General features: G+C 39.2%; 1 protein-coding gene across 1 annotated transcript in view; it reads right to left on the bottom strand.

The window, feature by feature from the left end:
* The window catches only part of EPB41L4A (erythrocyte membrane protein band 4.1 like 4A), a gene marked incomplete at both ends in the record, with an annotated part of 179,736 nt that overhangs the window by 98,073 nt on the left and 69,391 nt on the right, over nt 1–12,272 (bottom strand). The window contains 3 exons of the mRNA XM_079701588.1: nt 2,047–2,134; nt 4,670–4,790; nt 5,978–6,075. Of these exons, the coding sequence (XP_079557714.1) occupies nt 2,047–2,134; nt 4,670–4,790; nt 5,978–6,075 (307 nt within the window). The remainder of the gene's footprint in view (nt 1–2,046; nt 2,135–4,669; nt 4,791–5,977; nt 6,076–12,272) is intronic.

The raw sequence follows: 12,272 nt of genomic DNA on the forward strand, positions 1-12,272 counted from the left end.
CAGCCAAGAACTGACAACCACTGGCTGCTCTCAAGGGCCCCTTCCAAAGACTCGTCTTGACCTTTCTCTCTGATCAGGACAATCATGAGTCCTGGTTCACCACCGCCCTCCCCAGAAACCTCAGGCAGCCACCTGAAGACATACACATGGATTTTCTGAGGTCTCCAGCATGCTGCTTCCTATTTCCATTTGTGACTTTAAGACTGCTCAAAAATTTTTAAATACGATCTCTTCTGGTAGGTAAAGACTGGAAACCCTTCATTTCTGGGCAATAACAAATCCCAATTAAGAAAATGGGATTCTGGGCTTCCCTGGTGGTGCAGTGGTTGAGAGTCCGCCTGCCGATGCAGGGGACACGGGTTCGTGCCCTGGTCTGGGAAGATCCCACATGCCGCGGAGCAGCTGGGCCCGTGAGCCATGGCCGCTAAGCCTGCGCGTCCGGAGCCTGTGCTCTGCAACAGGAGAGGCCACAACAGTGAGAGGCCCGCGTACCGCAAAAAAAAAAAAAAAAAAAAAAAGAAAATGGGATTCTGAAATGAAAAGGTCACAAACAGAGTGGATACCAAGAACACACAGAGAATTGTGTTTGTATCCATCTTTTTTCTACCCTAAGGTCAAATAACAGCCTCAAAGTCAAATTCCCAAGGAACATAAGATAGCTAATATATTTTCAAAAAATATCAGCTGTTGCCCACTTTCAGTTCTAAAAATTCGATTTTAAAGGAATGTATGGAAGATTCTAACGAATTTGGTTCGTTTGCCATAAATTTCCACCTCCCACAAAAAAAATATTTTTGAATTAGAATAAACATTATACAAATGCAGAGGCATTTTGCAGAAGATTCTCTCTTTATACATTTCCTATAAAATATATTTTTTAAAAAACTGAAAACCTAACAAGATTAATGTGGCTAGAAGAAAAAAAAATTACTCCACAAAGTTTTAGAAGTATTTTTAAAGGACAGTAGTATGGAGCATTTAATGGTTTAATGAGATTAGACTGTAATTTATCAGGGAGCTACTACTTCTCCCAAATATGTAACTTTTATTGCCATATTAACAGTATAACCAGGGATGCTTCTAATTCTTTACAAATAATATGAGATGATTTGTTTTAGCAAACTCTGATGAGCAAAAGACATATTACAAAATGAAAACATCAATGAGCTGTTTGCATTACAGTAAGTCTTATCAGGGTTTCTTAAAAATTGAGTTCCAAAAAAAACCCAACTGAGTTCCATAATCCAAATGACAAACATTCAATCTACGTATAATCTTTAGCAATTCACTTCGTGTAAAGAATAAGACACCTGGTCCATTTTCTCAAATAATCAGATTTGTCTATTGGTAACTAAACTCTCATAAAATCAAAGACAATGACATTCCAATCTCACTGGTGTAGAATAACCAGTTGGTAACCTTAGAGAAGTGGCTCAAAGTTGAAGACCTGGATCCTGAACACTCAGTACAGATTCAGTGTAAGTGCCCACTGATCATATTCCGTAAGTTTTCATCAGCCACTGAAGAAAAACTGCAAAAATTCTCCTATTTATGCAGTGGCAATAACTACAGTAGGCAGTAACCCTAATATTGACAGAACCTGCATATCCAACATAGAACCACCAACAGTTACACATATACTGTTGCCTAAAGTCTACTTTAGCAGGCAGGTGATTTTATGAATGTTTTTCAGCCATAAAATCTATTTTTTGGAAAATCCTCCTGTTTTCTGTCTAATATAATCAATTATAGACCAATTTAAAACTGTTTTGATGTTTAGCTAAGCCCTCTGGAGCTGTTATCCAGGTTGTGTTTTCAAGCCCAGTTAATTGTTTTTCTACACATGGAAATATAATCACAGACCTTTATGCAAAACTCATTAGGCTTTAATCCACGCAAGAGATTCTTTGTGTTCAAAAACACAGATGAAGAAGTATCAACTGCTCGCTAAACAACAGGACTGCTGCTTTCCTTTGGGAGTTCCAGTGACTTTTTAAGAAAATGTCATCAGCTTAAAATACTTTGTGTTAATTAAATGTTACTCACATAGACAGGATGGAGGTCAACACCGTACATCTCCAGGGATTTAGCAGTCCTCAAGTAATTCAGCTCCGCTTCAGAAGGAGCCTGACCCCTACGCCCAGCATAAAAACAAAGAGCCTTACTTTACTGATAGCTACTACGCTCACAGGGAACAGAAGCCATTTTCACAGTATTCACTGGAAAAATAAATAATCCTTTGTGCTAATGCAAACATAAGCCTTTGTATTTCAAGAAGACTCTTGCCTTCGTGGTGACAAAATTTTAATACTCTTGAGGTGATACTTGTAAGTTAATTTCATTTACCAAATCTAGTTTTGCTCATTATAGCTGATCCCAGTAGCCCCACATATATTAAAAAGTCTCAGTTTCAGAAACCCCCAAAGAGATTACTGAGCATATAAGCACTCAAATTAAAAAGCATACCCTTTACAGACAGTAAAACGTCTCTGTGTACCGGCAGCTCTCCACCGGGAGGCAAACGAAGGAGAGCAGTGTTGGAGGGAAAAAGAGAATGGGGCCCTCACCACCCAACCGGGGCTCATCAGCATCTCCTGAGCACATGTGTAGTCCTTTAGAAATGTCAAAGTACTTGTCACTTTCTTAATACAAAGTATAAAAATCTTCCCAAAATCTTCATTGGTGACAATATACAGAAAATAGCATTCATTCCTAAAGAGGGTAAGCATCTGCCAGGAATCTCCATGGATGACTGGAACTCTGTGTGTGTGTGTGCGCACGCCCGCGTGTGTGTGTGTGTGTGTGTGTGTGTGTGTGTGTGTGTGTGTGAGAGAGAGAGAGAGAGAGATTTTTAATGGTTAACAAAAGGAGTCACAAATTTTTAAAAATTAAGAAATCCTGCTTCGATGCAATCCCATGTTTCAGCCATGGTACTCTGGAAAGCCCAGCAATATAATACTTTTGAAATCTATAAAGAAGAATGTTTACCACAAATTAGATACAAGAAAGCTACCAAACCTTGATCAAGCTTTAGTCTTTTAGAAATAAGAGTCACGCTGTCAACGCCATGCCATAAAACAGATAAGGTCCTTTATCAAAGCTCCCTGATAATTTCAAAACATAAGTGTACTTGGAAACTCCTAGCAGAATCAGTATTCTCAGAATGTGCCAAAGACGGTGCCCTTCATAATGTTATAACAGGTACTCTCTTAGCACCCACTTCAGTGAAACCTTAAAACGAAGGACTCTAGAACCAGGCTGGAGAGCATTCTGGGGCATGTTAATACAAGGTGGAAAGCCTAGTTTCTCTGATTGCAATTCAGCAACTGACTTCTGGTGCTACTCACTGAAACAGATCCTTTAGGCAAACATTTTTTGTTGACCAGATTAATTCTACACTTTTTTTCACCTTAACTGTAATACATCTGAAAGAAACCAAGCAAATTCAAAGGGGAATGTTACATAAGAGGCAATAAAGCAAAGTTAATCAGTATAGAGGATTTAACCAAAATAACTATAATTAAATTATAACTTCAATGCTGCAGGCCATTAATTAAAAATCCTACTAGTGGAGTGTGTTTATTTCTCAGAAGCGCATGTGGTGTTAACATAATACCGCTTGAGGCTCCACAATGGCATCATGATCTCCAGATTCATTGCTAGAGACTGAACAGGGCTTTGCTTGTAACTGTGAAGAACTTACATACTTAAGACAGAGCAAATCCAGAATACATTAAGGCTTTTGTGGTAATAACATATATTTATAGTTAAAAAAAAATAAATTTCACAAGGTACTGGTGACTGAAAAAAATAAAAGATTGCAAAATACAGTATGTACAGAATGATTTCATTGTAAAATCATACATACATAAATCTATATAAAATAAATTTTCTCTATGGGAAATCATGCATAGCGAGAGGTCTGAAAGGCCATTAACTAAAAATATGTTGACTTTAGGTACTGGGATTTACTCTCTCTTCTTCACTTTTTTTTTTCCTTTATACTTTTTAAACTGTTTGGGTTTCCTATGTGCATTTTAGTGTTATAAGCAGTAACAAAAAAAAAAAAAAAAAAACTTTGAAAAGAAAAAATGTTCAAGGCACAGATGAAGAATTTGTTAAGAAACTTTTCTTAAGCCTGACAATAGCATAAAATGATGGTTGATGGGCAATGTGGCGTAAAGTGGGATTGTTTTTCTTCCAGCTTTATTGAGATATAATTGACATATAACATTATATAAGTTAAAGGTGTACAACATGTTGATTTGATACATTTATATACTGCAAAATGATCACCACTATAGCATAGCTAACACCTCCATCTTGTTACATAATGACCATTTCTTTTTTGTTGTGATAACATTTGAGATCTACTCTCTTAGCAACTTTCAAGTGTATGGATAGACCTTGAGGGCATAATGCTAAGTGAAGTAAGACAGATAAAGACAAATTCTTGTATAATACCACCTGTATGTGGAATCTAAAAAAGCCAAGCTCATAAAAACAGAGACTAGAACGGTGGTTACCAGGGCCTGGGTGGGTAGGGAATGGGGCGGTGCAGGAAATGGAGAGATGTTGGTCAAAAAATATAAACTTCTAGTTTCAAGATGAAGTTCTGGGGCTCTAATGTACAACATGTTGATTATTGCTAATAAAATGTGATTCTTACATTAGAGTTTTATGAATCCTTTCTATAGCTTCTTCAAGTTCTTCCTTCTGATCAGGAACAAACCGGTACTCTGACACATACCCCGCAGTATGCTTATACGGATCATAATCTCCAAGTTCCGCTAAAAAAGAAAGAAACTAATTTTTTTCCATTTTAGGAAAATATTCCTAAAAATACAGGAATAAAAGTTTTCTTCTCATGCTTAAACATTTTCTTCAAATGCTTTATTAATAAATTTATATAAGATAATAACTAATTTTAGTTTAAAACAACTCTGATGAGAATATAAAGATAGTATAAACAAAATCTTATCTTAAAAAGATAAAACTTTTGCTTTCTGCAAGACTATGATTATCATTTTCATTTAAGTTATTCTTACCAGTTTATATGAAGTAAAAGGTTGTGAACAGAATTTAAAGTACATATAATGGAAATGCTTGAGGTGAAAAACAACCATATCCTCTCTCAGACAATGATACCAAGAGATAAATCATGTGGTTCAAAATGTATTTGCCCCACATAATGGTCATGGAAATATAATACAATGCTGCACATAACCCCATTACAGTTTACACAAAGAAACTAAATGAAACCAGAGAGCTCACTATGTTATGCTTATAAAAATTCTCCCTACATTAATCCACCTTCCAAACCCAACCAGTTCCCCAGTTCATTTACACAACATTTTTTCTAGAATATTTTTTCTAAACTATTTCTGGTCTGCAAGAATCACACAGGCAAGGAACACGCTGTCTCATCACCCCCATACCCTGCTTGATTCTTAGAAGGGGCTCAGTAAATATAAGTGGAAACAGCCTCAGCTTTAGCCTCCAAAATGACAGTGCAACCTGGAGCTGCCCCCATGGCCACCATATTGATGGCAAGAGCTGATGGACAATGGGTGCAGACTGTGGGCCACACTCTAAACTGGCAATGGCACCTGCCCACGTGGGGTCATCACAACAGCCGCTTGGAAGCAGTGGGATCTCTGAGGCAGAGTGGCTCAGAGGGATCAATCAACTCAGGAGGAATGTAGAATAGAACAAATTTTCAGACCTTCCATGGAATCAAGAATCAGTGCTACTCCTGTGACTAAAACTCCATGTAACCTACTACAAGGGATATGTAACCGGCTTCACTTTTACCCCTTCTGAAGGCACACTGATTAAAACTTGAATTCTGACTAAATTCAATTTCTTTTTAGCAAAATGTCATTTGATAAGAAGAACTTTATAAACTTGCTTAAAAAGAAAAATTCAAACATTCTTCTCAAGAGCTCTGAAACAAATTTGCTTAAGTGGAACCTACACTGGATGGCATACGCTCCCAGCTGAGCAGCAGTGTTGACGGGGCAGGGCAGCCGGCCCTGAAGGACATCTTGCTTCACCTGCAAGAAAAACTGATATCTAAAAGAGAAACGGAAAAGAGAGATTAATGATATCTTCCACTACCCTGACCTGTAGTTTCAGACCCTGAAACCCATCACCTTTAATGAAAATAAAGCCATTTTCTGCTCTTTTGTGAGGGGGCTGTTGCGTGAACAGGGACTATTTACACACACTGCAGAGGCAATCAGGATAGTGGCTAAAGAGTGCAGGCTCTCAAGTTAAACCAACTGGATTGCATCCCAGCTCCAGGACTCACGAGCTCTTGGCCTTGGGCAGCTGCTTCACATAACAGCCAGGCTCTTCAAGGGTAAAAGTGAGACCATGAAGTATCTACACCTCATCAGGTTGACGTGGAGATTTCATACAAGCTAGTCTCACGATTCTCATCACTGCCACTGCCACTAACACTACAACATGTTCTCACTGGGATGAACAAATTACAAGGACCCAGACAATATGCTATGTGTTATCAGGGTCTAAAATCATGGATACAGGACAGAAAGGTCATTATAATGTAATTCCATCAATCCTCCCACTTATTAAGATGCTGCCCATTATCTGCGGCTTTGCTCATTCCATCTGCTAGAAGAAAACCTTGTATAATAATAGTGCTACCAGCTTCCCTGGTGGTGCAGTGGTTAAGAATCCGCCTGCCAATGCAGGGGACGTGGGTTTGAGCCCTGGTCCGGGAGGATCCCACATGCCATGAAGCAAATAAGCCTGTGTGCCACAACTACTGAGCCTACGTGCCACAACTATTGAAGCCTGCGTGCTACAACTACTGAAGCCCGCGCACCTAGAGCCCGTGCTCCGCAACAAGAGAAGTCACCGCGATGAGAAGCCCGCACACAGCAACGAAGAGTAGCCTCCACTCACCACTACTAGAGAAAGCCCTCGCACAGTAACAAAGACCCAACACAGCCGCCATAAATAAATAAATGAACGAATGAATGAATGAATAAATAAATAAATAACAGTGCTACCCACTGTTCTAAACATTGTAAATATAGTAACTCATTCCAAGTATTTTACAGACAATAACTTATTTAAGACTTTAAAATGAGGTTAGCACTATTATTATCTCTTTTGCAGATGAAGAAGCTAACAGACACAAAGAGATGAAAAAATTTGTCCATGATCTCGCAACTAGTTAAGTAGCATAGCTAGAACTGGAACCCAGGCAATGTGACCCTAGCACTCTCTTAATCAGGAAGTTATGCAACCTTAGCTAGCTTTCCCCCTACCCCTCCCATTCAGTCTTTCTGCCAGTGGGTGAAAGAGGTTTATGAACAAATACAATGAACCATCCATGCCATCCTCAGCCATCATCACTTATTCTCTCTCTCTCTCTCTCTCTCTCACACACACACACACACACACACACACACACACACAGACACCAGGCTGTCTTTTGTGATTTCTCTTTCTTTGCAAGGTGACGCTTGCTGTCATTGGGAATGGCAGGAAAAAAGCATAGGAAATTAATTATAAAAATCAGCTGTGGTAAGTTTTTCTTCACCCAAGGCTCACAACCAAAGTTCTTAGTGAATTTTAGATGCTACTCTGATTGTTTCTAGAAGACTGATAATCAACTTTGTACCCACAGGCTTAAGTGAAAATCTGCCTAATACCTTGTGTTTCCCCACTACTCATTTAGTAAATGTCACCACGGTTCTCCAGACACATAAGCAAGGGAAACCCAGGACAACGTGTAACCCCTGGCACCCACGTTCAATCACTAAACCTGTTTTTTGGAGTCTATACACTTTCTTCCATCTCCTAGTCCAGGTCACTAACCACTGGGTTTCTAAAACCTTCACTACCCTTGCCACTAGTCATACTTATCTCTCTTGCAAATGACCCTTCCAAGAGGTAACTAGGATAATGTCACTCCCTGGATTTAAAAACAAACAAAACTTAAGACACTTCCCTTTGCCTTCAGGACAAAGTTCAAGATCCCTAAGATAGCTTACAAGACTTGCTTATTTCTTGAGCCAAATCTCTTGCCATTACCAATGGCTAACCCCACTCCTTAAGTTGCGTTCACTTTCCCAGCCCTACTAACTACTTTCTGTTCCCTGAATGCTCATCTTAGATATCAAATCCACTTTGTTATAATCATCTGGGTTCCTCTTGAAGAGGAGAAAAGCAGAGTAAAGTGACATTAGCAGAACTGAAATGCAAAAATATAGAGACATTTCCCCAGAATTACTACTGCTTGCTGGAAACTTGTGTTTAGATTCACTCCCTTCCTCTATTGTTAACTTGGAATCTCTTTTCCTAAAGTGTATTTTTTTGAGTAAGTAAGTCACAGAGGCATATCTGTCTTGCTCCATTAAGACTTTCATAACATTTGACTGAATAGTAAAATCTTTTGCCAAATAAAGAAACTGAGGGACCTAATCCCATAAGACTTTCCTTCAGAGAGAAAGGGAAAGAGAACCAAGGAGATGATTTCTCCTTGCTTTTACAAAGACAGAGCTGAAACAGAGAAAGACAAGCCTGTACAAAGAAAAAGGAACCAGACCTCACTGGTGACTGTATTCCCAGTACCTAGGGTTTAGCACACAGTAACTGCTCAGTAAATAGCTGTTGACTTGATGACAGATATATGAATGAACAGATAGAGAGATGAAAATGGAAAAAAATGAACATTCTTAGTTGTCTCTGAGAAATTCATGAAGAAAAAAAAGGACATCTGTTCAAACTTCCGTGGGTAGCCTGCCTTTTTTTTTTTTTTTTTTTTTTGCGGTACGCGGGCCTCTCACTGTTGTGGCCTCTCCCGTTGCGGAGCACAGGCTCCGGACGCGCAGGCTCAGCGGCCATGGCTCACGGCCCCACTCGTTCCTCGGCCTGTGGGATCCTCCCGGACCGAGGCACGAACCCGTGTCCCCTGCATCGGCAGGCGACACGGCAGACTCCCAACCACTGCGCCACCAGGGAAGCCCTGGAGCCTTATTTTTTAATGTATCCCATTCATCTAAAAAATTTTCCCCCAAGATACAATGTCCTTCTGGAATACATCATCTAGCATGATAATTTATCTACATGAGAAGATTCAATGCAGCATCCCATATAATTTTAGAAAGGAAACAAGCTGGGTAGTCATCCACAAGGGCGGGAGTAAAACAAATGGGTTAGATGGTGAAAGAGGTCTGTAACCGTATGTATGAAATTGTGTGTGACTTTCAAAAAAAACTATACATGGAAGAATAAGTAAAAGCAGGTTTAGGGACTTCCCTGGTGGTGGTCCAGTGGTTAAGACTCTGTGCTTCCAATGCAGGGGGCGCAGGTTTGATCCCTGGCTGGGGAACTAAAATCCCACATGCACGCAGCCAAAAAAAAAAAGGGAGCTGTGCTTGACTCTGTACTATATTTTATCCTTTAACTCTTCTTAGATGGAATCACCACAATAAAAATAATTATTTTTTTTAAAAAGCATGTTTATTTGTGATGACCTAGAGGGATGGGATAGGGAGGATGGGAGGGAGGCTCAAGAGGGCAGGGATATGGGGACATGTGTATACATATGGCTGATTCACTTTGTTGTGCAACAGAAACTAGCACAGTATTGTGAAGCAATTATACTCCAATAAAGAAAAAAGAAATAAAATAATAAAATAAAATTCAGGGAAAAAAAGCATGTTTACTGTAGCTTTATTTTTCGTATCAAAAAATTACAAACTATGTATAAAATAGATGGAATAAGAACCTACTGTATAACACAGGGAACTATATTCAATATCTTGTAATAACCTATGAGAGAAAAGAATCTGAAAAAGAATATATATGTGTATGTATAATGAATCACTTTGCTGTACACCTGAAACACTGTAAGTCAACTATACTTCAATTTTTTAAATTAAATTTCATAAAAAAGAAAAAAGAAATAGAAGAGAGAAAGTGAAGGGAAAAAATTACAAACGACCTAAGAGCCAGTACAGAGTAGGTTGGAACAATTTTCCAACGAACTGAAGCAAGATAAATGTTCGACTTGAAAATGCTGGCCTAAGTATGCTTTTCCTTTAGTAGCTTATTTTGGGGGATTCTGTCTTTTGGTTTCAGTTTTCGCTTTTGCCAAAATTATCTCATGTAATTGACTCCCTTCCCTTTTTAAGGTCCATTATGCCTAACCATTTAAGTTAGCATATTCATGCAAATCAATGATTTTATCTCTAGGATATACTAAGAGTCAGTATACAATAATATCACATTAAATGCTCATTTAACTTACTTAAATTCGACTCTATGTTTTGTACAATAAAAACAAATTATTATAGATCATGGCCACTAACTAAGCCAACAATATCATCTGGTTCTTTACATGAAATGGTCTAAAACTTGAGGAAAAAAAGGTTGTATTCAATATATTGTGGGGTCGTAGATTACACACAAATCCATATATTCTGCTAATGAGCTGTTAGTAGATTCTAAAGGGAAATTTCCCTTCATCATCAGTATTTGGTAAACAGATGTGAAGTAATGCATTATAAAACACTGCTCTTTTCCCCCCTTCTTAACACTAAATCAAGTATCTTTTGGCATCTCTCATTTAAGATGTAACTCACTGGGGGACTTCCCTGGTGGCGCAGTGGTTAAGAATCCGCCTGCCAGTGCAGGTGACACGGGTTCGATCTCTGGTCCGGGAAGATCCCACATGCCGCGGAGCAGCAAAGCCCATGTGCCCAACTACTGAGCCTGCACTCTAGGGCCCGCGTGTCGCAACTACTGAGCCCGAGTGCTGCAACTACTGAAGCCCACGTACCTAGAGCCCATGTTCCACAACAAGAGAAGCCACCACAATGAGAAGCCCGTGCGCTGCAATGAAGAATAGCCCCCGCTTGCCACAACTAGAGAAAGCCCGTGCGCAGCAACGAAGAACCAACGCAGCCAAAAAAAAGAAGACGTAACTCACTGAACCACCAGAGCAAAGAGAGAACGAAATAGTAAGTGCTAGCATTTATCAAGCACTTAACTATGAGCCGAAACAACCAATTTATAAGAGCTTTACAAACATTATTCCATTTAATGCTTACAAAAACCTTATGAGACAGGTACATCTCCAATATTACAGGTGAGGAAATTGAGCACAGAGAGGTTACTGATAACATCAAAACGAAGAACTTTCCTTGTATTTTCATAAAATGTTGTGCCCTGTAATTCCCTAATGAGTTACAGATATAAATGTGCATTTATACCACTTGGACTCAGTTTCCCCATAAGCCCTCAACTCAGAAATCCCTCTTGAATGCAAAGACTCTTCATGAAATTCTAATGTAAACATGACCCCTCGCCTCAACCTCTCCCCAGCACAGTGCCCCTTCTCCCATAGAGGTGTGCTCGGAGAAACCCTGGAGAGGCAGCCCTGCCTTTGCAAGTGCTTGCTAACAACGTGGTGATGGGAGAGGCAAAGCAGATGTCAGCACAGTTCTACAAATGAGGCCTAATTACAGCACTTCAGAGCGGAAGATAAAAGGTCTGATTAGCTGACCCTCTTCTCACTCTTCTGTGTGCAGTGCAGAATCAAGACAAAAGAAAGTCTAAGGAAAAAGATGAAAGGATAGAATAGCAACAAGACCATAGACTGTCTTAGTTATCAAGGAGATGATTTCCAATTTTCTGAGCAATGCATTAGGCTTTACTCAAGCCAATGATGGGTTCACTCGGAAAACTGACCATTTAGAGTTCAGTTAGGGAAAACGCTTCTGTTTTTGCTATCACATGCAGGCAGGTCACTAGTGGAATAAGTGAAAACATAATGCTATTGTCTGCTCTTTATAAGCCATTTTCAAATGCTGGTGTGGGCTGCTTTAACAATATAATCAATAACAATCAGAAATTCTGTCTTAACTGAAATAAGATATTTGATGACAAAGGTAAAGTAATGCATTAAAAAACACTGGGTTTTTTCTCTCCCTTAATACTAAAAGCAATTATCTTTTCATTTTCCATAGAGATGAATGAAATCCCTGGACAGCTGATATTTAAGCTACGACAATTAAAGAGAAGTGAGTGGCTCTTCAAGTTTATAATTACGTATGCAAACTCAGCATCAAAATACTGTCTCTACATGAATGAATTTATCCATGAAACAGAAACAGACTCACAGACATAGAGAACAGACTTGTGGTTGCCAAGGGGGAGGTGGGGTGGGGGAGGGAGGGATTGGGAGTTTGGAATTAGCAGATGCAAACTATTATATATAGAATGGATAA

Source organism: Hyperoodon ampullatus, assembly GCF_949752795.1.
Source record: "Hyperoodon ampullatus genome assembly, chromosome: 4".
NCBI lineage: Eukaryota > Metazoa > Chordata > Mammalia > Artiodactyla > Ziphiidae > Hyperoodon > Hyperoodon ampullatus.